This window comes from Hydra vulgaris, chromosome 06 (genome assembly GCF_038396675.1).
Source record: "Hydra vulgaris chromosome 06, alternate assembly HydraT2T_AEP".
Lineage (NCBI taxonomy): Eukaryota > Metazoa > Cnidaria > Hydrozoa > Anthoathecata > Hydridae > Hydra > Hydra vulgaris.
In genome coordinates, this window is record NC_088925.1 from 17,113,264 (window position 1) to 17,138,354 (window position 25,091).

At 28.9% G+C, this 25,091-nt stretch overlaps 1 protein-coding gene across 1 annotated transcript; it reads left to right on the forward strand.

Annotated features, from left to right (window-relative positions):
* LOC100203870 (protein DDI1 homolog 2) lies at positions 1 to 24,949 on the forward strand. The gene is made up of 6 exons (XM_065799395.1): positions 1 to 445; positions 523 to 718; positions 869 to 1,045; positions 6,051 to 6,154; positions 11,590 to 11,782; positions 24,620 to 24,949. Exons 1-6 carry the CDS (start codon positions 144 to 146, stop codon positions 24,818 to 24,820), a joined length of 1,173 nt encoding a protein of 390 aa, XP_065655467.1. The 5' UTR covers positions 1 to 143; the 3' UTR covers positions 24,821 to 24,949.
* The last annotated feature ends 142 nt before the right edge of the window (positions 24,950 to 25,091 follow it).

Genomic DNA, 25,091 nt, shown 5'->3' on the forward strand with positions numbered 1-25,091 from the left:
TAATAGAAAAGCCTGATTTTGCTGATTTTAATTGCTGTGTCAAACTACTCTTTTAATTTTGGAAGCATTTTGGATTTTTGTATATTAAAAAAAAAGAAAAATAAGTTTTAGATTTTGTAAAGACTCAATGACCTTTAATTAAAATGCTTATCACTGTAACATGTGCTTCCACAGATGTTGTTTACTCTTTGGAAGTTTCGCCAGAAATTGAACTTGAAAATTTTAAAGTGCTTGTCCAAGTTGAAAGTGGTTCAATAGGAATGACAGACATGGTTTTTTTTCACAATGGTAAATTATTGATTGAAGATAAAAAAAGCTTAGCTGAATTGGGTGTTCAAAACAATGATGTTTTGTTGTTTGGGCCTCTTCCACATGGGTCGATTACCAATGCATCTAGTCCACCAAGAACTGGCAGGCCGGTATCTAGTGTCCATGCTGGCGCTGGGTATAATTTTTGTATACCATTTCAAGTTTTAATTTTATTCATGTTTCATAATTGATTCTATAACATTTTTTGTAAAGCATTGATTGGGGATCAGTTCATGTTCCTTCTACATCTCACACAAGAACACAACAACATTCTCGTCAAAGAATCGATTCAAACAACCCTGAAGTCATTCGTACTATGTTTTTAAGTGATCCACATCAAATGTCATTATTGAAAGAAAGAAACCCACGACTTGCAGAAGTTATAAACAGTCCTATAGATTTTGAAAAGGTTATTAGTTAATTTAAATTATTTTTGAATATGAAACAAACCGAAAATAATTATCTGTATATTTTATTTTATATATATATATATATATATATATATATATATATATATATATATATATATAGAATATCTGTATATTTTATTTCACTGTAGGTATTTGAAGAGCAACGTGTTGAGCGTTTGCAGATTGAGCGAGAGCGCATTCAATTACTAGCTGCAGATCCTTTTGATCCTGAAGCTCAAGCTAAAATTGCAGAAGAAATCCGTATGGAGACAGTTAATCAAAACATGCATACTGCAATGGAGCATGCACCTGAAGTATTTGCAGAGGTAGCTTTATTTGTTTTTAGAGGCCATAATAGTTGTATATACCCTACTTGATTTTTGTTTATTTTGATTTTTGCACTAATTACATTTTTTAGTAAGTAATACTTAAGGAGCTTTTTTAAATTAAGTTTTATATAATTAGAAATACTAACAATTTTAATTTACTAATATTGAGTAAAATAAAATATATAGATTGTACTGTATTGACAAATGCACTAAGCCTAGATCACTACCACATTAGATAAATAAACGGTTATAACTGCATGATAATAATTATCAGATAAATAAAGGTTATCACCACATGATAATAAAACAAGTTGTGTTCATATTTCTTAAAAAGAGTTCTTAGAAATAAGTTTCCAGTTAATTTGACTTACAGTAATAAATAATTTATAAAGATATTAACAAAAAACTTTATAATTTTAACACTTTTTTTTTCTCTTGAAGATAAGTTCCGGCTTTTTGTTTGTTTAAAAAATAAAATTACTAGTCTGATTAATGTAGTATTAATGTAGATTAATGGGCTTTTGTAGTAATTAATAGCGTCAATATAAAAATTTCTTTAAAATAACTTCAAATTGAGTTATGAACATATTTGGATTTTCTATTTTGCAGTTAATTTTTATGTAGAATGCCTTTATATACAACTTTCTATAAAATGTATAATAATCAAATAAAAATAACACCATCAATAAGTAATGTTTTAAAAGTTTAACTTACATTTATTTTATTTTAAAACATAAAAGCAAACAAAAAACATAACAAATCAAATATAAGAAATTTAAAAACTATGCCAACATTTGTTAAATTTGTTAAATGACAAATTTTGAAAAAAAACAACAGAAAATGAAAATTAAGAAAAAGTTGGTCACCTAAACAAAAACTAATTTATCTACAGTTTGATTTTTACATTACAATTACATAATTAATGCAGTGTATTAACTTTATATAAATATGAAATTATGTACTATTAAGCAAGTAAAAAATTAAGGAGTTGAGTATTTTTTAACAGATAAAATGTTAATTGTACAATTTAAATGGAGCTCAACCTGTTTTTTGGTGTAGAGTGGATTTAAAGGTTATGTTTTAAATAAACCTTTAAAAGGTTTAAACCTTAAAAAAACCTTTAAAATTTTTTTTAGCAGGGGGTATTTTAGACCCTTTTTGACAGCGTTGAACGTATTTAGGTGATATTTGGTTCTGCCCAAATTCAGAAATTGAGTACCTATTTTTTTTATAGGGTAAGTATTGTTTTTTTTTGCGAAAAAAACTTTATTTTTCCTATAACTTTATTTTAACTAAAAGTTGCCTAGATATGGCAATGTTTCCACTAAATTTCCTTACCACAGGCACCAGCGTACTGCCGCCCAATATATTTTCCTAGAGTAGCCCCTGACTAGTCTACTACAATATTTAATTGTTTATCTTTATTTATTACTGATTTTTTAAAATGTTTAATATACTAATTTATTTAAATGTTTAAGGTATTTTTAATGTTTTGGTATGAACCAAGGTAATTTTGAACAATATTTTCGTTGTTCAACATTGCTTATAATCAACAAAAATTTGGTAATTTTTTTTTCAAACATTTAATAAAGTTGTCAATACTTTCATTTTTCTATACTCTATAATAATAAATTTGATATATTTATATATATTTTTTATATTAAATATGTATTAATGTTGTTAATATTTCTAATTATATAAATATTATTATAATTCCCCGTCAGTGTTACTTACCAAAAGATGTGATTCCCACCACATCTCTGATAGTACCCTATTCAAGTTTGTTTCTTTTTTTTAAACAATCTTGTCTGTCCTGGCTGGCGTTTCCGAATTTAATGGTTGAGAGAAAGTTGTAATAAATATTTTATATGAGTAACTTTCTTAAGCTTAGTAGCCTTCACATCCTTGGGGAGATAAGTACAGTAAAATAAAAAAGTTAGTGGTTCTAATTTAAATCGAGTTTTGATGTAACATTTTATTTTGAGATTCCAAGCAAATAATGTTTTCGTATTTGTTACTTTTTATTATTACTAAATAATAAAAGAAGTTATACATACATAGAACAACATTTTTTTTTTGTCATTTGGTCACTTTTTAACTTAGTAGCTTTTAACTAGCAGTAATATATATGTGTTATGATCCGAGAATCAAATAATTAGTCTTCTGATCAGATTTCATTAATGCAAATAAAAAATTATTTCTTTATTTTTTTTATGTCTTTTGAAAATATTTAAACTTAAAACTAGAACTACAGTTGTATCTATTTGGTTCTACACAGATTTTTACTTGTTGTTCATTTGATATCTATTTGGTTCTACACAGATTTTTACTTGTTGTTTATTTGATATCTATTTGGTTCTACACACATTTTTACTTGTTGTTTATTTGATATCTATTTGGTTCTACACACATTTTTACTTGTTGTTTATTTGATATCTATTTGGTTCTACACACATTTTTACTTATTGTTTATTTGATATCTTTGTCTGCTAAAAATTGACATAACTTTGTACATTGCAAATTCAATACTTAAAAAGTTGTTTCTTTACTTTTGACGTTAGTTCTTACTATTTGTTTAGGAAAAAAGTTAATTCTAATAACTCCAATATTTATATTGTTAGCACAACTTTAATTATGCAGAACAAATGGTAAACGCGATAACATATGCAGAAAAACAGTTTTTTTAAAATGTTTGTTCTGTACTAAGTGTATTTTTTGTAAATTATTTACAAATAAGGGTTTATTAATTTTGTAAAATTTTAACTTAAAAATCTTAAAAATCAAATTGAGCTTAAATAATCTTAATAGAGTCTTAAGCAATGTTAAAAAGTTTTTTTGCTGAATTGTAATTCAAATTCAATAATTTCAACAGAATGGTTAAAAGTAGTAACTTTTCTATTGGACAGTTGAACTTTAGTGTACTACTGTTAAATGATCTTGTTTTCATGACAAGTTTAAGCTTGATCTTGAAAAACTCTTAAAGTAAAAAAAAAAAATTAATTTTAAATTTATCCTATTTAACTATTTTAAATCCATTTAAATATTTTTATCCATTATTCAACCCTCGTAATTAGGGTTGGCATGCCAACCTAACTGCTGACTTTAAAGTGTTTGAGGTTGGGAAAAAAATGCGGACCTCGTTTCTATGTTTTATCGTAAGACCTTTGGAGATCTATGTTTTATGGTAAGACCTTGCTCATGTACTATTCCTTGACTGTTCTATTAAAGTTGGTGAATTAAAATTATTACATATACGTGGTATAACTCACGTAGATAAACGTGGTAAAAGCCACGTAGAGAAACGTGATGAAAGTCACACATTCATTTATGGTTTTTAATGACTATTGTAGCTTTATAATTGTCATGGGAATTATAACTTTGTATTTATATATGATTTTATGTAATAGAAGAGAAGGTTGAAAAACGCTTAGATAGTTGTTTTTAATATATGTATATAAACGAATACAAGAATGCAACAAGCTATTTCGGCCATTATGCCACCAGTATTTGATGGCAACCATCAACGGTTTATCTGTCAACTGTGAACATATATTGCAGCAATGGACATTGATGAAGCGAAGAAAAAGACGATAACATGTTTTAATTGTGGAAAATTTGGACATTATGCACAGGACTGCGAGGCAAAATGCAAGAACTGTTCACACAATTATCGAGCCAAAGACTGCATCAAACCATTGCAAGGTTTAAAAGGAACAGGGAGAATTTGGAAATAATGGCATCCAGTATTCCTCCGGAAACAGCGTTGCCATCATTAAGAGTTAAAATAAACGAAGAGAAAGAAATAAACATAGACAACGAAATAAAAGAAGAGAACAAAATAAACAAAGAGAAAGAAATAAACAAAGAGAACGAAATAAACGAAGAGAACGAAATAAACAAAAAGAAAGAAATAAACAAAGAGAACGAAATAAATGAAGAGAAAGAAATAATCGAAGAGAAATAAATAAACGAAGATAACGAAATAAACGAAGATAACGCGCCGGACAAATAATATAAGAGCCCCACAACCATTAGACTTATGAGTTAATTCACCAAGAGGGCATGTTCTATTAAAGTTGGTGAATTAAAATTATTACATATACCTGGTATAACTCACGTAGATAAACGTGGTAAAAGTCACGTAGAGAAACGTGGTAAAAGTCACGCATTCATTTATGGTTTTTAATGACTATTGTAGCTTTATAATTGTCATGGGAATTATAACTTTGTATTTATATTTGATTTTATGTAATAGAAGAGAAGGTTGAAAAACGTTTAGTTGTTTTTAATATATATATATAAACGAATACAAGAATGCAACATTGACAAATTTTTGTATTTGATTTGAATTAAATAAAAAACAAATCAAAATCAAGGAATGAAAACATTACTGTAAACAATTAGCCAGTATCTTAGTCCAGTTGTTTATATTATTTAAGGTAACTTCAGTTAAATGTGGTAGTGGTATAGTGTTGAGCTTTTGTTTTGTAAGCATGAGGGACAGAGTTTATACCCATCATGTTCTTCACACATAACAGTCTTGTTTATCCAGGTTTGTATTTTGCACTTCTTCAAACAACAGTTTTGTTTATTCAGGTGTTTTGCACTTCTTCACACAACAGTCTTGTTTATCCAGGTTTGTGTTTAGCACTTCTTCACATAATAGTTTTGTTTATTCAAGTTTGTGTTTAGCACTTAGGGTTGAGAGAGAAAAATAGTAACAATAAAATAAAAATAAATTAATAAAAAAAAGGTCTAAATTAAACATTTTCAATAATTATTATACATATTACATTCAAAGAAATTCAGAATTTTTTAAACAAATTTTATTTGATGACATCATATAAAATTTATTTTAATGTTAAACTATTTTTTTTTTTTTTTTTTAATAAATAAATTTATTTAAAAAAACATGAATAATAGCTTTTAAGCTTTTTGATGTTTGATTAAGGTTTAGTGTTTACTGATAATATTTGTGACTTAAACTTTCTTTTATATTTAGGTTTATATGCTTTATATCAATGTATTAATAAATGGACATCAAGTTAAGGCATTTGTAGACTCTGGTGCGCAGATGACAATTATGAGCAAATCATGTGCTGAAAGGTTTAATTTTTTTAATATCTGAATTTAGAGTGAGGTTAGAAACATCAATGTTTAAAACTATTTCATTCAATAATTCAACATTCCATATTTAAAACTATTTCAAATTTTTCTAGTCAGTATTGTTACAAGTCAGTGTGCAATAAAAATAAAAATTTTCACAATAATTATTATTTAATTATTAATTTTTTAAAATAATTACTTTATTAATTAAGTTTAGTAAAACTTTTGTAAAGTTTTACTAAACTTAATTTTGCCTAATTAACTTTGTAATGCAAATAACTTTATCACATAATAACATTTTTCAAACAGAAATACACCCTGGTTGGTGTTATAATCACCTAGTGCTGCATGGACATGGCTGCATTATATAAATCAACTAAAGCTCTATAGAAACTTTACCTGAGACTTTTTTTAAAATTAAAGATTAAAAAATCAAAGCAACTTTAATTGATTTAAAAAAAAAAAAATTTAATTCTTAATCTTTATTTAAATTATAGATAAACCAAAGAAAGGTGACTCTTTTAAATTTAACTTTTTGTATTTTCTTTAAACTAAAACAAGAAATATAAAATTCACTCCAAGGAATTGACCATGAATGAATTAGACCTCACTCTTAAAAAATAATTGATTTTGTTAACCCTAACTCTTTTCTCTGCAAGAAGTAGAGGGGGGTTAACAAAAACTGCTTTTCTGCTCAGAGGACTTGTTTAGCAAGGTTTGTGTTTAAGTTGATTGCAAATAAAATGAAAAAATAGTTTAAAAATTTTAAAAATTTGTAGCTTCCTCAACTGTAGTGGCTTTGAAACCTTGGTCAAACCTTGGTGAGGAAAATTTAATAATTATGATAAATAAAAAAAAAGATATTTCTGTGAATTCTTTTCTGGTTTGATTTTTAGTTAAAATAAGGTTGTGATTCTTTTTAGGGCTGGAAAGTAGTTATGATGCTTTGGTTATAAACTGTTAGCAAAAATACAAGGTAACTGTCAAGTCAGTTCGCGAGAAAATTGCGATATACCTGTGAAAGCTTATGACTATGGGATACCAAAAATATAAAAATTTATATCATCCTGCCTACGTCCTAAGAAGCATAAAAAAGTAAAATGACAGCATCTTCGAAATTTTGCATTTTTACAGCATTCATAATCAAATACTATAAGCAACATATATAAAAGTACATTATTACGATCAATTTTTTCTTCAAATTCAAAATGCAATTGCCAAAAACAAGATGCCAAAATATGAAGATTACATCAGCAAATTTTTGCAAGGTTTTAATCATAAAATTTAAAAAGCATTGTCCTTTTTTAATAATAGTTTGTAAAAGATCCAGATTTTTTTAATAGTTTATTACAGCCATTGCTTGCAAAATGAACCTCATAAAGTTGCTGTTGCTCTATGTGTAAAAATTGAAACCAATTGTCTGCTTTTAATCATACATCTTTGAGAATGTTAAAAGATGATTCATGACACCAAGCAGAAGATGTAGCTCCATTGGTGGTATAAAATCCATGACCAAAGCCGAACTGCCAAGTGAAAGAATAGGCTCATGAATTAAATTTCCTAACATTTTGGTATTTTTGTGAATGTCTTGTCTGAAGCAGGTTGAACCTGCTGTAGGCAAGGCATGGAATGACTGAAATGTTTTGAAGAGCCGAATAACGTGGAATATTTCATCCATGACATGGAATGTTTCAAAGAGCCAAAAGTTGTTGATGTCTTACAGTTTGCAAGGTTTTATGTTATAAACCATGTTCACAGTAAAGAAGAAAAATTAACCTGTAGGCCACATAAAATGTAAGCCAATTTCATATCACAAAAGATCACAAATTTTACATTCTGAACATCAAGAAGGAAAAGAATAAGCTTCATATTTGTGTAGTTTTTTTGATTACCTTTAACCACAGCCACAAGAAGTTGTCTTTTCACACCAATATTTTTTGAGGCTTGAGATGTAAGCAACCTTTTGGTGAACAATCATTATATTTTTATTCAGAAACTCCAAGACAGACCTTTAAAAATTCTCCATCCCCATCAATCTCCAATATAAAGATGTGGTTTGAAAAAAACTTACAAGAAGTAAATTTTCAATTAGGGAGTTAAGGCGTAATTTGAGATTAATTTGTTGGAGTTTGTAAATGCCATTGATGTCTGAGTAAAGCTATCTTCTAGATATTTCCCAAGTTCTTGAAATGTTTTAACTAACTATGGCTCTAAATCTTTGGTTGTGCTAACATTGTTAATTATTTGCGCTAGCTGTCTGATTACATGAACAAGCCTGTATTTATTTGTAATTAAGCAAGATCTTTAGCTGTTACATCTGGTTGATCCTTGAATAGCTGTTTTGCACTTGATGGTCCTAAAATGCAGTTAAAGTTCTTATTTGTTTCCTAAACAGAATACTCTTATTTGTGATTGCTGATGCAATCTGCTTTGCATCAGCAACCATTATTTTTAGCTAATGGCCTCTCTAAACTATACAGTTGAGCATAAGTCAGATATTTTTTCTTCTTTTTTTGTTGTTTCAAGACTGGGCTTTTCTTTCAATTTAGAACAGCCAATTCAGCAAATCAAGCATTCACAAAGTTTTTTAAAAATTTTAATCCATTCCCAACAAGACTGCAAGCAACAACTATTAAGTTGGGAGTTACTAGAAAACAAGGAATAGAGTTAAAGAGCAAGGAAACAGTTGACAGAAGACTTAAGAAGTTGTAGGTTATATGATGGGAAAGAGTTCCAAGGAATTATAGTGCAGGGCAAAAAACTATAAAAATAAAAGTTTTAAGAGCATGCAGGGACAGAAACAGTAAAAGGATGTGACTTTGTTGAATGACAAGTCAAGTAAGAATGAGTTTTGGTTGATGGAACTAAAGAGGGTAGTATAGGTAGAGAATGGAACCAGGAGTAACATAATGGGCGAGCACATTAAAGGGAAGCAATTTTGGCAGATTCTAACTTTGCAATCGATTGTATATGTCTCTATGAGATGATGATGGTCACTAATGAAAGATAATCCTAAATGATATAAAGAAGAGGACTCAGTGATAGGTTTGCCATTTATCAATATAATTATCACAGATAAGTGTGATAAACGAAATTTTCAAAACTCTTTTTTTTTCTTTGACATAAACAGATAATTTAAATTTTTATATTTTTGGAATCCCATAGTCATAAGGTTTCACAGGTATATTGCAGTTTTCTTGGGTACTGACATGACAGTTACCTTAGATTTTTGCTAACAGTGTACATTACTAAAATTAGAATTAACACTTTCATCTACAAATCATTAAATTTTTGACCTTATGTATAGAATCTTTTGAAAAAGATGAACGAACTATCTTTATATTTTGTCATTGTTTTTTAATCAGGAAAAAAAGTTACTTGTGTTAATTAGTAATTCATTCTGGCAGAACTGGCTCATACAACTAAATGTAATTTCTATTTAAAGCTTTTTAGGCTAGACCTTTGTCTTGCTGGTCGTTTTTACAGGTTTTCACTTGAAGTTTTTTTATTTTAGGTTTTTTCAATTCACTCTTTCCAGTAGCTTGGCATGCGATAGAAACCATCGAAAACAAAATAAAAACCACATCTTTTTATTTGTTGACTTTTTATCTAAAATTTTGTTAAACATTCAAAAAAAGTAGGGGTTATAAACTTTATATATCCATATCTTTGGAGCATAAAAATATATTTTAATGAATTTTTAAATAGAAATATTAGCGCAATAATAATCGCAATCTTCCCCTTAACAAAAATCTATTTGGGGTGCTAAAAAATGTTCACCTCTACTGACATAAACGAAACATGTCTAAATCTCAATTAAAAAATTCCAACACATGAAAACTTGCAAACAGAATTTTAAGTATAGTTTGTTACAAAAAAAGTGTTGTACTTTTTATGATTTTAAAAATCTTCTTACCATCGCATTGAACTGAATTTATCAACTTATAATTTCTCATTCTGATGAACATATTTTGCAGGAATGGCAAACATTTTTAGCATTTTGTTTATGCTTTTATGCACTGTTTCGAATGTTTATTCTGATGTATTACTGATCAGGATCTTTTAAGATACTTCTTGAGATGGAACCTGATTGAAACTTCCACCCAAGTAAAATCTTCTTTGCAAATGCAGCATTGACATTTATCTTTAAGTGACATTTTATTGAAGTTTTAAGTGAAGAGTAGACACTACAAACTTATCTATTTTCTCTTTTTAGGATAAATTAATTTTCAATGCAACTCGACTTGTAATTTCTTTGTGTTAAAAATTTTCTAACTTTTGTTCTATTTAGTGTGGTTAATGTAAGATCTTTTTTTTTATTATTCTGATAATTATTGGTCTTCCAAATATGTAAGCAATTTTGTGAACAAAGTTTTTTTTATCTTTTTTATCATTAATTCCAATAACTTTTAATTAAAAAAGCTTGAAAATTAAATACGCTTAGATTAAATAATTTATTTTCCTTTACACAACAATCAGGGAAAAACTGGAACTTTATACTTTATAAAGTTCCAGTTTTTCCCTGATTGTTGTGTAATGATTAGTAAAGTAAATTTCAAATCATTTAAATTAACTAATTAAAAACCATGTTTTAACAGAAGCCAAACTAGTAAAACAATGGTGAAAACAGAAGTAAAAAAAAAGAATATAAGAATAAGAAAAAGTGCAAATGTTTTAAATTATTAAAAAGTATAGAATCCTTTAAATTCCAAACTACTTACTATATTTACTATAAAAACTTGATAAAACTTAATTTGTTAAAATAATGTTGACTAATCTTAAAAGTATATGATAATTGTTTGCCAAGACATTATTTGTGTAAAATTTGTTAAATGAGTACAATAAACGGAATTAAAATGATTGATTAATCATGTTCTTTAACAAATAAGTTCCTTATATCAAGTCATAATAATTAAGTATATATTAAGTCGCAATTTATTAGTTGTAATATCAAAGTAACAACTTGCTTGATCAATAAATGCTTATAAAAACATTTTTAAATCATATTAATACATTTTTGAAACAGTTGTACCAAGTATAAATATGCTAGTACTATTTAAATAAGTTTTCGAAAAATAAAAATTGTAATGTACAGATCGAATGTAGATCCGCAAAGAACATAAAACAAGATTTAAAAAAATATAACATGGTCATCCTTACAACAAAAACCAACAACAGTCATAGTTTATAACAGTTCAATGTAGAAATCGTAAAAGGTTGCCCAGGTATCAAATTTTATCAAAATATTTTATTTGTTTTTTTATTTTTACATTTTGCTCTCATATTTTCACAACAACAGGAGATTGTTTTTTAGAACTTTATCTTATTAAAGTTTTAAAAAAAGTAAATTATAACAACAATTAAAAATAGAAATCTAAAAATTCTTTTAGTATCAATGTTATAATCGCTATATCCTTTGATTATATCTTGTTTAGGTGCAACTTTATGCGGTTAGTTGATCATCGCTGGCAAGGAATGGCCATAGGTGTTGGACAACAAAAAATTATTGGAAGAATTCATATGGGACAAATTCAAATTGAAAAAGATTTTCTTTCTACATCTTTTACTATTTTAGAAAATCAACCGATGGATGTCCTTCTTGGTTTAGATATGCTTAAGCGTCACCAGGTGTGATAATTTATTTTAGAAATATCAGAAAATCTATAAAATATTTGCATATAATGCTTTGAAGATAACTTGCATGCGTGGGTGTGTCATTTATGTAGATCTTAGTTTTCTGCCATGAAAGTTTAAATCTTTGTGAGCAGCATATTTTGTTTCTAACTTAATTATTTATAAAATAACAAAATTTAATAGATAGTATGTTACCAGGATGTTATATACAATATACTATTAACAATGTCTTTTAAACTATATATAAACTATAATTTATAAACTATATATGTGTGTGTGTGTGTGTGTATATATATATATATATATATATATATATATATATATATATATATATATATATATATATATATATATATATATATATATATATATATATATATATATCATAGTTTATAGACTTAACTGATTTGGAAACTCTGTAAAATCTGTTGTTTAACTTTTTGACACAAAAATAGAGCGTAAATGAAGCGTGACCATGCACACAAATTTTTTAATGGTGTTAATTGCTAAGTAATATTGTAAACAGATCAATCATTTATTTCACAAATTATCTGTAGTGATTGTTTATAAGTGAATTTTTTGTTTATCAAAACATTGATCAATAATTATAAAGATAATATGCCAGGAGATAATTGCAGTATAATGAGCTGTGGAACATCAAGAAATACAAAGGGTGTAGGAATATTCAAACTTCCTTATTTAAATCATGCAGATCCTGCTCATCAAAGTTGGCGATCTGAATGGTTAAATTCAATAACTTAAGGACGTGTTATTGGCCAGTAGTTTAAAGAGCAGATCAAATCCGGAAAAGTCTTTACTTGTGAAAAGGACTTTAAGCCAGATGATTTTGAAACACGTAAGTTGTAATTAAATTACAATTAAAATTGATAAACTTAGTGACATTTCAATTCGAATTCCTAATCTAAAGCTTTTGTTTTTGGCTTTTATGTAAAAAATAGTCTTGGATAAATGTCTCTGAAGACCTTATACCAAAAAGAACGAGAAAAAAAACATGATTTACAAATTACTTATATTACAACAACTATTTATATTCAAAACTTTATTATTTTTCTTTTAGCTTATGTGATTGTTTCATATTTATACGTAATCCTCTTTTGCATTGTTCTCATGTTTTTTTTATTGCTTTGTGCTTATTAGCAATGTCTTTGGCAAATGAAAATATAAACCAAGCATTGAACACAAAGTAGTTTTTTGTATATCTTTTTCAATTTTTAACTCACAGCTTTCAAGAATAATTCTGTAATATTTATCTATATCTTGATCATACAATGTTTTTTTTGTCAATGAATCTATGTCTATGCTTTTAGTTAATTCTGACTGTTCTGTATATAAACAAAATGCTATAATTTTCTGCTATAATTAACATTTGCTCAAACTCAATTGATACACCAGTGAGTCCTTTACGGTAAAGAGCATTGATAAGCTTTTGGTCAGTAATATTTTTTGTTTCACACTGGCAGTTTTTTAATATTGAGATTGTTATTGTATATCATTCTGATTTCTTGTTCGAAAACATTGGATTTTTTTTTTAATTTGTGGATAATGCAGCCTCCAAGATATTGTAATCCAAACTTTTCTCTTTCACATATTGTTTGACTATTTGATGTCTTTTTATCACTAGATATATTAGCCCTGACACTAGATATATTAGCCCTATAATAAGATGCAATGCTTTCAGTAAGTTTGCTTAATAATAATGTAGCAGCATCTTCATATTCAACACCACAATTAAAAATTTGCTTACTGTTGATTACTATTTTGCCAAAATAATCAGCATAAAACTCATTCAAACTTTTTAGAGAAATTTTACTGCAACTTTCAAATATTCTATCAAAGTGAATCTTGTCTTTTATCTGGTCAATCTGCAGTTTTTTAATAACTTCATATTGAGCTTTCTGCAATCTTACAAGACACTTGTTTTAGTAGTGAGAACATAATCTCGATGTTAAAATCTGCATTATTAGCTGGCTCATCAATGATAATATTGTTGGGGTGCTTTTTAGAGATTTTTAGTGCAATTTAAGCCCACCTTTAGTTCTACAAACTTTGACACATACATTACATGGGAGGGATCCAGGACTGAGCTAAAAACAATTTTAAAAACTAAATCAATCAATCATCCAATTAATTATTTTCTAGTTCTATCCCAATCATTTATTTTTCACTTAATTTGATCACTTAGTAAAAAACGTTAAAACAAATGTTTGTTTATGCTATGTAAATGATTTTCATAAAGAAACATTACTTTTCAATTTTAATTTTACACACTAAAAAAAAAAAGGTAGGAATTTCTACCTTTAAAGGTATATCACATATCCTACCCTTATATATATATATATATATATATATATATATATATATATATATATATATATATATATATATATATATATATATATATATATATATATATATATATATATATATACAGTGGCGAGCAAAATAATAGGTGTGAATAATAAATTTCACTTAAATTGACATTTTACAGTATATTTCATAAAGTGACATCTAGGAACTGATTGCTACACAAACATTTTGTTATTTTTATTTGTTGTTGATATAAAGGTAAGGTCAATATTTATGCAACTTATATAAAATAATAACATATCATATTTGTATTGAATTAGAATTAGATATAAAGCGGGACGAGGAAAACATTGCACAGCGATAGAAAGAAAACTTATTAGAAATTTAGGAAAACAAGGAAAAACTTACAAGGAAATTTCAGTTACGATGGGATGTTCTCAAAATAAAGTTACAAATGCCTTAAAACCAGAAAAATCACGTGAGAATAGAGGAAGACCACGCGAAACGTGTCAGCGTACGGATGATCACATTACAATTATTTCAAAAAAAGACCCATTCAAGCCAGCAACAAAAATTTTAAATGAAATTAATAAAAATATTAGTGTTTGGACAGTTAGAAGAAGGCTTTTAGAAAGTAAGTTGGCAGCTCGAACTCCGAGGAAAGTACCATTACTTGGTAGAAAGAACATTATGAAAAGAAAAATGTTTTCAAAAAATCATATTACTTGGCGGGGACCAGATATGACCAAAAAATGGCATAATATTTTGTGGAGTGATGAAACTAAGATTAATTAATTTAATTCTGATGGAAAACAGTATGTAAGAAGACCATCAAAGCAAGAACTTTCACCTCGCTTCACTGCGAAAACAGTGAAACACGGCGGAGGAAATATAATGGTGTGGGATTGCTTTTCCTGGTACGGTGTGGGGCCACTTTTTTGGATCAAAGATATTATGACCCAATATACATACGTAGACATACTAAATAATGTCATGTTGCCATTTGCCGAAGAAAATATGCCGATAATTTGGCATTTCCAACAGGACTGCGACCCAAAACATACATCCAAAGCTGCGAAAGAGTGGTTTACGACCAATAATGTAAAAGTTTTAGAATGGCCACCTCAGTCACCGGATCGAAATCCTATTGAAAATTTATGGAGGCAGTTAAAATTTAAAATTTCTGGACAAAATCCAAAAAATAGAAATGAACTGTGGATGATGCTCCAGGAGGCTTGGTACAGCATTCCTGTAGAAGTTTGCAGAAAACTAGTGGATTCAATGCCGTCAAGATGCACGGAAGTATTAAAAAATAAAGGGTATGCAACAAAATATTAATAATTTGCAACCCTATTGACTTCCATCTTCATTTTTTATTTTACACCTATTATTTTGCTCGGTGTGGAATTTAGTTTTTTTAAATTAAAATATATTATATATATTTAATAACTTAATTTTTATTAATTTCTGTTTATTTATTTGTTTTTTTTTTTAAACATCTTCGCTTCCAACAACGCTGCAAGCAGCCACTAATTAAAGTTGGAAGTTACTGAAAAAGAAAAGATGAAGATTGTAGAGCAAGATAACGATTGACAGATGACTTAAAAGATTGCAAATTATATGAGTCAGGAAAGCAAGATGAAGGAAGCGAATTCCAAAGAGCTGATGTTCGAGGAAAAAAACTAGACGAATAAGCGTTTTTGGAGCACTTAGTAACAGTCACAGAAAAAGGATGACACTTAATTGAATGACGAGTAACACGAGAATGAATTATAGTAGATGGCACAAGAGACGCCAGCTCTTTAGAGCAGTGCCCATTATAGTATTTGTAGAAAAGAGAAAGAGAAGCAACTTTACGACGATGTGATAATGGTTGGAGGTTGGTTGCAAGAGCAGGTCCAACTATGTTTACAACGCGTTTTTGCACCTTGTCTAAAAGAGAAAGGGCATCATTAGAGGATCCGCCCCAGATATGGCAACAATATTCCATACAAGGCCGGATTTGAGATTTATAGAGATAGAGAATAGAATCCGAAGTAAGAAATTGACGAGCTCGATAAAGAGATGCAACCTTAGCAGATGCTAATTTTGCAACTGATTTAATATACGGTTTCCAAGAAAGATTGGAAGTAAGAGTTAATCCTAGAAGTTGAAGAGTAGGTGACTCATCGAGTACATCACCGTTCATAAATATAGGAAGATCTAAATTATTGCGATAACGATTGGCTGAAAAAAAATGAGTTTTATCTGAATTAAAGTTCACCAGCCACTGTGGGCCCATGCTGTAGCAGAAGTGAGATCCTTTTCAAGCTCAAATGCCCCCTCCAAGCAATCAGAGGGTGTTGGTTTTTTATCACGACAAGAATAAATGGTAGTGTCATCAGCAAACAATGCCACCTTAGATGAGAGAATATCTGGAAGATCGTTAATGTAAATTAAAAAGAGTATAGGGCCAAGGATAGAACCTTGAGGAACCCCTGAAGTTACAGAATAAGAAGAAGAGTGCTGTCCATCAAGGACAACTTTTATACTACGATTGGAAAGGAAGGATTCAATGATCCTAAAGATGTTGCCGGATACACCATAAGAAGAAAGCTTATGGAGAAGACCAGCATGCCAAACTTTATCAAAAGCTTTTGAAATGTCGAGAGCGATGGCCTTAACCTCTCCACCTTTATCTAATGCACGATAAAACCTGTCAGTTATTACTGTTAACAAATCAGCTGTAGAACGAGAAGATCGAAATCCGTATTGATGGTCGGAAAGTAAGTGATTAGATTCAAGATGAGAAATTAAGTGTTTTTTAATTAAAGATTCAAAAACCTTGCTTATGATAGGAAGAAGACTTATGGGACGGTAGTTAGACGAATCCGATCGCTCTCCAGAATTTTTGAAGATAGGGATAACAGATGCCGCTTTCCAGCAGGCTGGAAAGCAAGACTCTGATAAGCACTTGTTGAATAGTTTTGAGAGTATAGACGACAGCTCCGGAGAACACTTTTGCAAGACAATAACAGGTATGTTGTCCGGGCCACAAGTTGTAGAAGAGTCTAGGCAGGAAATCACTTTAGATACAGATGCTGGAGTGATATGAATGTCAAGCAATGGATCAACCTGTTTGTTGGCAATATCAGGTAGAAAGCAACTAGTGGAATTAAGAGATGATATTGATGAAAAGTTTTTAGCAAACAATTCAGCTTTGTCTTTAGGTGAGGTGACAAAGTCTGAACCATACAAGAGAGGTGGAATTATAGATTTGCCCTTATTATTGATATTATTAAAGATTCTCCATAAGGCACGAGAGCCTAATTTTTGAGATGAGATACGAGATTTCATGACCTGAGAATATCGGGTTTTGGCGTTAGACAAAACCTTTTTACAATTGTTTCTAGCAGTAATAAACAGACGTCTGTTTTCTGGAGAATTGTTTTGCTGATAAATATGGAAGTAACGGTTTCGATTGGCAATCGCAGCAGCACAGTGTGAAGAAAACCATGGAGGAGAGTGAGGCTTGACCTGGAATCGTCGAGAGGGAATAAAAGATTTCATGCCAGCCTGAATCCACGAAGATATGTAAGAAGCACATTTGTCGACAGAAAGACGAAAGATTTCTACCCAAGGGCCATCACGAAGAAAATCACGGAAAGAATCCCAGTCAGCTTTACTGTAGTTGTAAGAGGTTCGATAATAGGGGGATTCAGGTGATGAAGAAGAATGAGATATTAGTTTTAGAGAGATCAAACTGTGATCAGAAGCACCTAAGGGTGAATGTGGAGAAACTGAGCACTGACTAGGACCAGAAACAAGACATAAGTCGAGTAGTGAAGCTAAATGATTCGGGTTGTCTGGAAAGCGAGTTGGAAAGTTGACTATTTGAGTTAGGGATTGAGAAAGGCAAAAGTTGTGGGCTTTAATGCCTGCCGAATCACTGACTCTAGAGCCGAGCCATTCAGAGTGGTGAGCATTAAAGTCACCAACAACAACTATATTAGCTGATGGATAAAGAGAGAGGGCTTGGTCAATATGATCAGAAATAACGTCAAAAAGTGTGCAGTCTTGAGATAAAGGAGAGCGATATAGAACAAAGAGAAAAGCAATAGAGTGAAGTGGTGCTAAACGAAAGCACATAAAAGAATAGTCAGTGGATTCAAACCTAGTTTCACGACAAATGGGTAAATTCTTACGAATGTAAATGCCCTGGCCAAGCGTGTGACTATTGGAGTCTTTACGAATTAGAGGAAGATAACCATTAACACTAAGATCACAAGATGAGACAGCTGAACTCAAATTAGTCTCACAAAGAGCAAGTAGGTCTGGTGAACTTTGCAAGAGATAAGACTCAACAGAAGAAAAGTTACTTCAAAGACCACGAATATTAGTGAATGATAGGTTTAGAGAACTTGGTGATAATGATGGTTTTTTGTGATTTATAGTTTTTGGTACTTTATTCATTTTAAAATTAGATTGAAGAACTTGACTCAAAGCATAGATAGTACTCAGAACACTGTTTAATAGCCCAAGCAATTGTCTCATTACTACTAATAAACCCTAAGCCGTAACAAAGGGCTCCAAATGTGGCCTCGGCAATGCACACCAAAAGTACAAACAGGGACACCATCCATGCGCAACATGGCACTGTTAATACTTTAGTATTTTTTAGCTGTTAATGGAATCAGTCTCTCTGAGAGCTACCACCAAGTTCGGGAAACCTGACTACCAGCCGGCCTCAGAACCATAAGACTGAGATTTAAAGCTGTACCCTTATTAGGAGATAATAGAATGAGTTGCCTAGTCATAAAAACAGAGACACAAGCAAAACCCATGCATTTAGTCAAGAAGATTTAACATATTAAACTGGAAACATTTATTAAAAATACATATGCGCCAGCCTAATAGATGAAGAAGGGGTACGAAGCTGGTCAACAGATAGAATCTGTTTACCCCTTAATTTATGTAATAAAATAAAAGTTCTAATAATTTATGTAATAAAATAAAAGTTCTAATAAAAATTCAAATTTATGTAATAAAATAAAAGTTCTAATAAAAATTCAAATTTTTATTTTATTTGTTTCAAAGGTATTCTCGTATTTGTTAATTTTTTTGTTCGCACCTATTATTTTGCTCGCCACTGTATATATATATATATATATATATATATATATATATATATATATATATATATATATATATATATATATATATATATATATATATATATATATATATATATATATATATATAACTTATATATAATATATATATATATATATATATATATATATATATATATATATATATAATATATATATATATACATATATATATATACATATATATATATACATATATATATATATATATATATATATATATATATATATATATATATATATATATATATATATATATATATATATATATATATATAGACATATATTTTTTAGCCAAATGCATATTGACGTAAAAATACAATTCTATCTTGTAACTTAGGATAGGTTCGCACAATAGCTTGACATACAACCTGATACATCAGAGAGGTTGGATATCTAAAAAGTCAAAAATTTATTTTTGTATAACCCAGTAATAGAGCAGTCAGAGATAGCCTGATCAATCATGTATGTAGGTAAAAAAAAGACTTTAAACTAAAAATCTCTCTCTCTGTCTATATATATATATATCAGGACATTAGCCAGGAAAATTTTTATACTGCGTTTTTGCGATATTGGCAATTTTTATCGTTATTGTTCCCCAAAATATTAGGAATTTTTATTGAAATTTTCCTTTAACAACCATTAAAAAAAAAAAAAAAAGATCAATTGTTAAAAAAAAATTACTACTTACAAAGAATATTGCAGCAGATCATCATAAACAACTCTAAAAAGCAAAAGTGGTGAAGAAGACAATGACTGAATACAAGATGGCAATTTTTCAGGAGACATTGTGACAGTTACAGAATCTATGCAATATAAACTATTTAGCAATAAATAGCATATTACTTATAACTTTATTACCTATTTATAACGTAACTTAAGGCGTAAATGATAGAATAAGGCGTTAGAATTTCATTTTTACATCAAAAACAAGCAAAAAAATGCAATCACAAAATCAAAACCGTTTAAAAATGATGCTAACTTTTTTCACTAAAGGCCAAGAAAAAAAAGAAGCAAAAAGTCCATTATAATCCAAAGGATTATGATGAACTTTTCTTAAAAACAAAAATTTTTGTTTTTCAACAATTTCGAAGCCTAAAAAATTAAAAAACAAAATAAAAATAAAAAAATCCAATCAACGCATAGTCTTTTGTAAATACTCTGCATTTTTATAATTAAATGTTTTGATACCATTAATGATAAAAACTCACTGTAAACTTGCCATTCTTCACCATCACAAAGAGCTAGCAACACTTCACCCGAAAGACTGAGTAAAACATCGCTTTCATCTATTTCTGTTCCATCGCTATTTACAACAATTTTGCAGGTGAAAATTGGAACTTCTCAAACACTGGAATTAAAATTGAAAAATTAATTTAATAAGAGTTTGTTAAATTTATATTTTTTCGGATTAACTCTCAACAAGAATACTTAAAATAATAATGTATTTATAATGTAATTGTATTATAAAATTTTTTACCCTTCACTATCAGCATATCAAAATCTTCAGCAATAACTGCCTTTTACTTAAGCGATCACCAGACCATATCTTGAAAAGAGCCATTTTAAATTTGATCACTTAGTTGAATTATGAAAAACTTTAATACTCTATTATATAATAAAATATTTATAATAATTTTTTTTCCGCAAGATCTTCGTAAAACTAGAATAAACTAGTAAATTATAAATAGTATAGTAAATTAAAAAGCAGAAAATACCAAAAGAGCAATATCATTTAACTAATTAAATACAAGTTTAAGTAAATTCAAAACTGCAAATAAGTTTATAAGGGTGTCTGCCAATATTTTAAGGTAAATTACCCTGACTTTTTTTTTAATTACCTAATTTCTTAGATTGCTGCATGATTTTTTTTTTTTTTTTTTTTTGCAGAAATCTGAATTACCAGGCTTTTCCTAATCTGGCAGACACCCACCCAAGTAACATATAAAACTAAAAGTATAAGTATTTGTGAAAACTAAATTTTAATAAGTTATAAATGTTTTAATTTTCTTATTCATCCTTTACGCAAACATGATGACGAAATAAAACGCCTTCCTGATTATTAACAAAATAGGAACCCATAGACGGATGATTGGCATGTTCACCAGGTATCGCCACAACCCAATTGTTGAACTGCTCTATATTGTAAAAATCCGCAAACTCTATATATTGTTGTACTATTTGCAACTCACAGCCAATAATCCAAGTTCCTTGAAACAATAATATATATTCAACTTTTCCAAATAAAGGCATGTCATCGCAACCTTTTATGTGACAAATAATACTTGTACTTGTATAAAAGATCTGTCCATTAATTCTAAGTTTTGCGGTAGATATAAACTGCTCATGTTGATTTGCTTGATGGGTATTAACAAATTTTTTTTTATGTCATCAATAAGTTCAAATGAAAGTGAATCTATAGATAGTATTTTTTGACAACTTAAAATTTCTGGACCCTTATAGTATGGGCTTTGTCCAAAATTCATATCGCACTTGCGCATTTCATGTCGTTGTGCCAAAGTAAATGTTATATTTTTAAAATTTTTTACACGACGTGCAATTTGTTTAAAATATTGATGTTTAGCTTCAAATCTCATTACCCAGAGGTGTCGCAAAGGTCCAAAATGCAATAGCAATCTAGGATAATGTACTAAAATATATATTTTAGGTATAAATGATACTGGGCTAATTCGCTCAAGTAGAGAATAATGTCTTTGAATCAGATGCTCAAGAATAGGGATCCAATTTATATCAATTTCTGGTGCCAAAATAATTTGCACAATTTGTCGACAAAGCAAATGAAGCTGCCAAAAGTTATTGTTTAGAAGTATATCATGATTTTTTACAAGATGACTGACAAATATGGGCAAAAAATGAAATAGTGACCATCGCTCTACTGCTTTTTCATGGATTGAAGTTCGCTAATTCTTCTTTCAACTTAATAATAGTGAATAATTTTTCTTTGATAAGATTTCTCACAACGATTGAAAAATTCACACTCAAAAGCCCTTCTAGTCCATCATGCATAAAGTCAGGTGGGAAACATTCAATTGCATTGAAATACTGCAAACTAGATGAAGAACAATGGCTATAAACACCGTACACACCACTAAGTGATTTATCGGTTTTTACTTCTTGAACATGATAATTATGTAAATCTAATGTTCTCAGCTGGCATAAAGATTCTGAATAAACTTTTGGAAGAAACTTAAACGAAATCATGCAGTAACGACAATCTCTACCAGATGAGAAGCAAATAGAAAAACCACCAAAAAAATGAGAGGATAAGTTATCTCCAGAGAATGTAATGATAGTACCATTGATATGTTCAATTTTGCCAAAAATATTTAAATCAAGCCCATCTATCTCAAGCAATTTAATACCATTCCTTAGTTTATTTAAAATTTTATCGTATCCATACATTTTGACAGTACTATATTGCGCAACTAATACCAAGTGAATATGATCAAGGTTTATCCATAAATGAGTTTCAATATTTCATGCTATAAAATAAAAAATTGAAACCTTGTGAGTACCCCTTCTGTTTCCAAGTGCATTACAGATTTCTAACTCATCATTATACAAATGTAAAGAAATAAAATTTTGCTATTAACATTTAAGGATTTAAAATGTGTACCATCGGAATAATCTCGCATAATGCCATCACTTTTAACTGCTTTCAAACGGTTCCGTTCACAACTAGCCCATATATCATCTTTTTAAATATAGGTTTTCAAAGTTTGAAGAATTGGAATATAATAACCAACTTTTTTATTTTTTTTTAAGATTTTTTTCATTTTCTATTTATAAATATTATTATCTGTGTTTGCTACTACAACAGGCAAAGGCAATGTTTCATTGTTTATTACATTGTTAGAACCACCAAGACTTTCAGTTACTTGATGAAGTTCATTAGTATGCACATCAAGTTCTATTGGGGAAACAAACTCAAGATTATTTAGCATATATAATTTTCTAAGATCAGTTGCAAATAGTTGAGAGACACTGTCAAAAAAATTGAGGGAAATGATAATAATTGATTTAACACAGAGTCGTCATCTGATTCAATATTTAGCGCTTTAAGCCTTTTTCTTGTTAATGATATAATACTGTTCTGGAACAAATCAAGCAAGCATTTAATTTTATTACATATTGAAGAAGCTGTTGAAAATGGCAGCATGTGTTTTTCGCGCAACTGCAGCTGTGTTATACATAAATTGTTTCCAAAAGATTCTAAAAAATCAGAAAATTCTGTCATTAATTTTTTAGCATTTTCATCCACACTTTCAATAATTGCTATGTTTTCTGCTTCCGCTTCCACAATATTTTCAACGTTTTCTTCTCTATCTTTAGATAAATTTAGTTTATCAGATGTTATGGAAACTAGATGAGACTGATGAAATTTTAAAACATGACATCTATATGTATTAACAGTGTTATAGCAATAAACACAACCATCTAAGCTACACGACAAATTCAGATGTTTTTCATGATCATGCTGCAACCTGTGATTGATTAACCCTCATGCATTATAAAACCCTTTTCTGCAAAACTCAACTTGACAATAATACTCCATATCGAAATTTGAAATTTTTAACTGCTGCAATGCCGCATCAATGTATCATTAAAACCAGATGCAGCTATAAATCTGGTCATAATATATATAATTTGTTTTTTTAATTGTCTAAGTTGTTTATTTTTAAGTTTTTTTGGTTAATATAAAAACCAACTAAATATTTTTTATAAACTATAAAATACTTTTATTTATTCTCAGCTTTGTCTATTTTTAAGGTAAGAGCTTTTCATAAAAATAAAGAAATTTATGGCTTGTGAGCCGCATTCTGGTGACATTTAACGCAAAGGTAGAAAACTCTTCAGAGGTAGAACTTTCTACCATTTTAACCGCTTAAACTTAGTAAATGATTATTCTACCCTAAAAATATTAGTTTCTACCTTCGGGTAGAATAACATACCTCGGGTAGAATAACATACCTCAATTATACCTTTTTTTTAGTGTGTACTAGGAAAAAGTACTCACATCTTCGACAATAGCTTCAGCATAATTTTCAAGTTCAGTATCTTTTTCAAAACTTTCCAATAGCATTATAAGGCCACTATTACAAAAATAATTATTGTCTTTTTTCTCTGAAGCCATTGTAAATTTGTGTGTTGTGCACGGTCGATCACAGCTTTAACCTTACATTAATTTTTTTGACGCAAAACACCGAGTTTCCAAACCAGTTAAGTCTATAAACTAATATAAACTGATATATATATATATATATATATATATATATATATATATATATATATATATATATATATATATATATATAAATGCGTTTAATTTAAGTGTTGCATCGATTTAAAGAAAAATGCTCTAATTATTGGAACAACAAACACAGAAACTCGGTTTTTAAACGAATCAGAATTACCAGATTGTGCTCGATTAAACAGAAAAAGAGTTCACCAATCAACGGAGAGTTTTCAAGAGGAAGAAGATAGACTACTTGCTGAAGCATTAATTAAATCTCAAAGCGATGCAAAGAGTTAAATTATCAATTTGCATAATTTTTTTAATATTATTATTTTACAAAAAAGTTAACTACTAATTAGATCAACTTTTTATATGAAATGCTTATAAACATTACACAAAAAGATTAAACGAGAATTCTAAAACAAACATTTGTTTTGTTATTTTGAAGCAAACAAACAGGGCCATCTTATCCATTAGGCACTATAGGCACTGTGCCTAGAGCCTACGGATCTACAGGGGCCTACAAAAGAAATGAAAAAAAAAAAGAAATGAAAAAAAAAAGAAATTT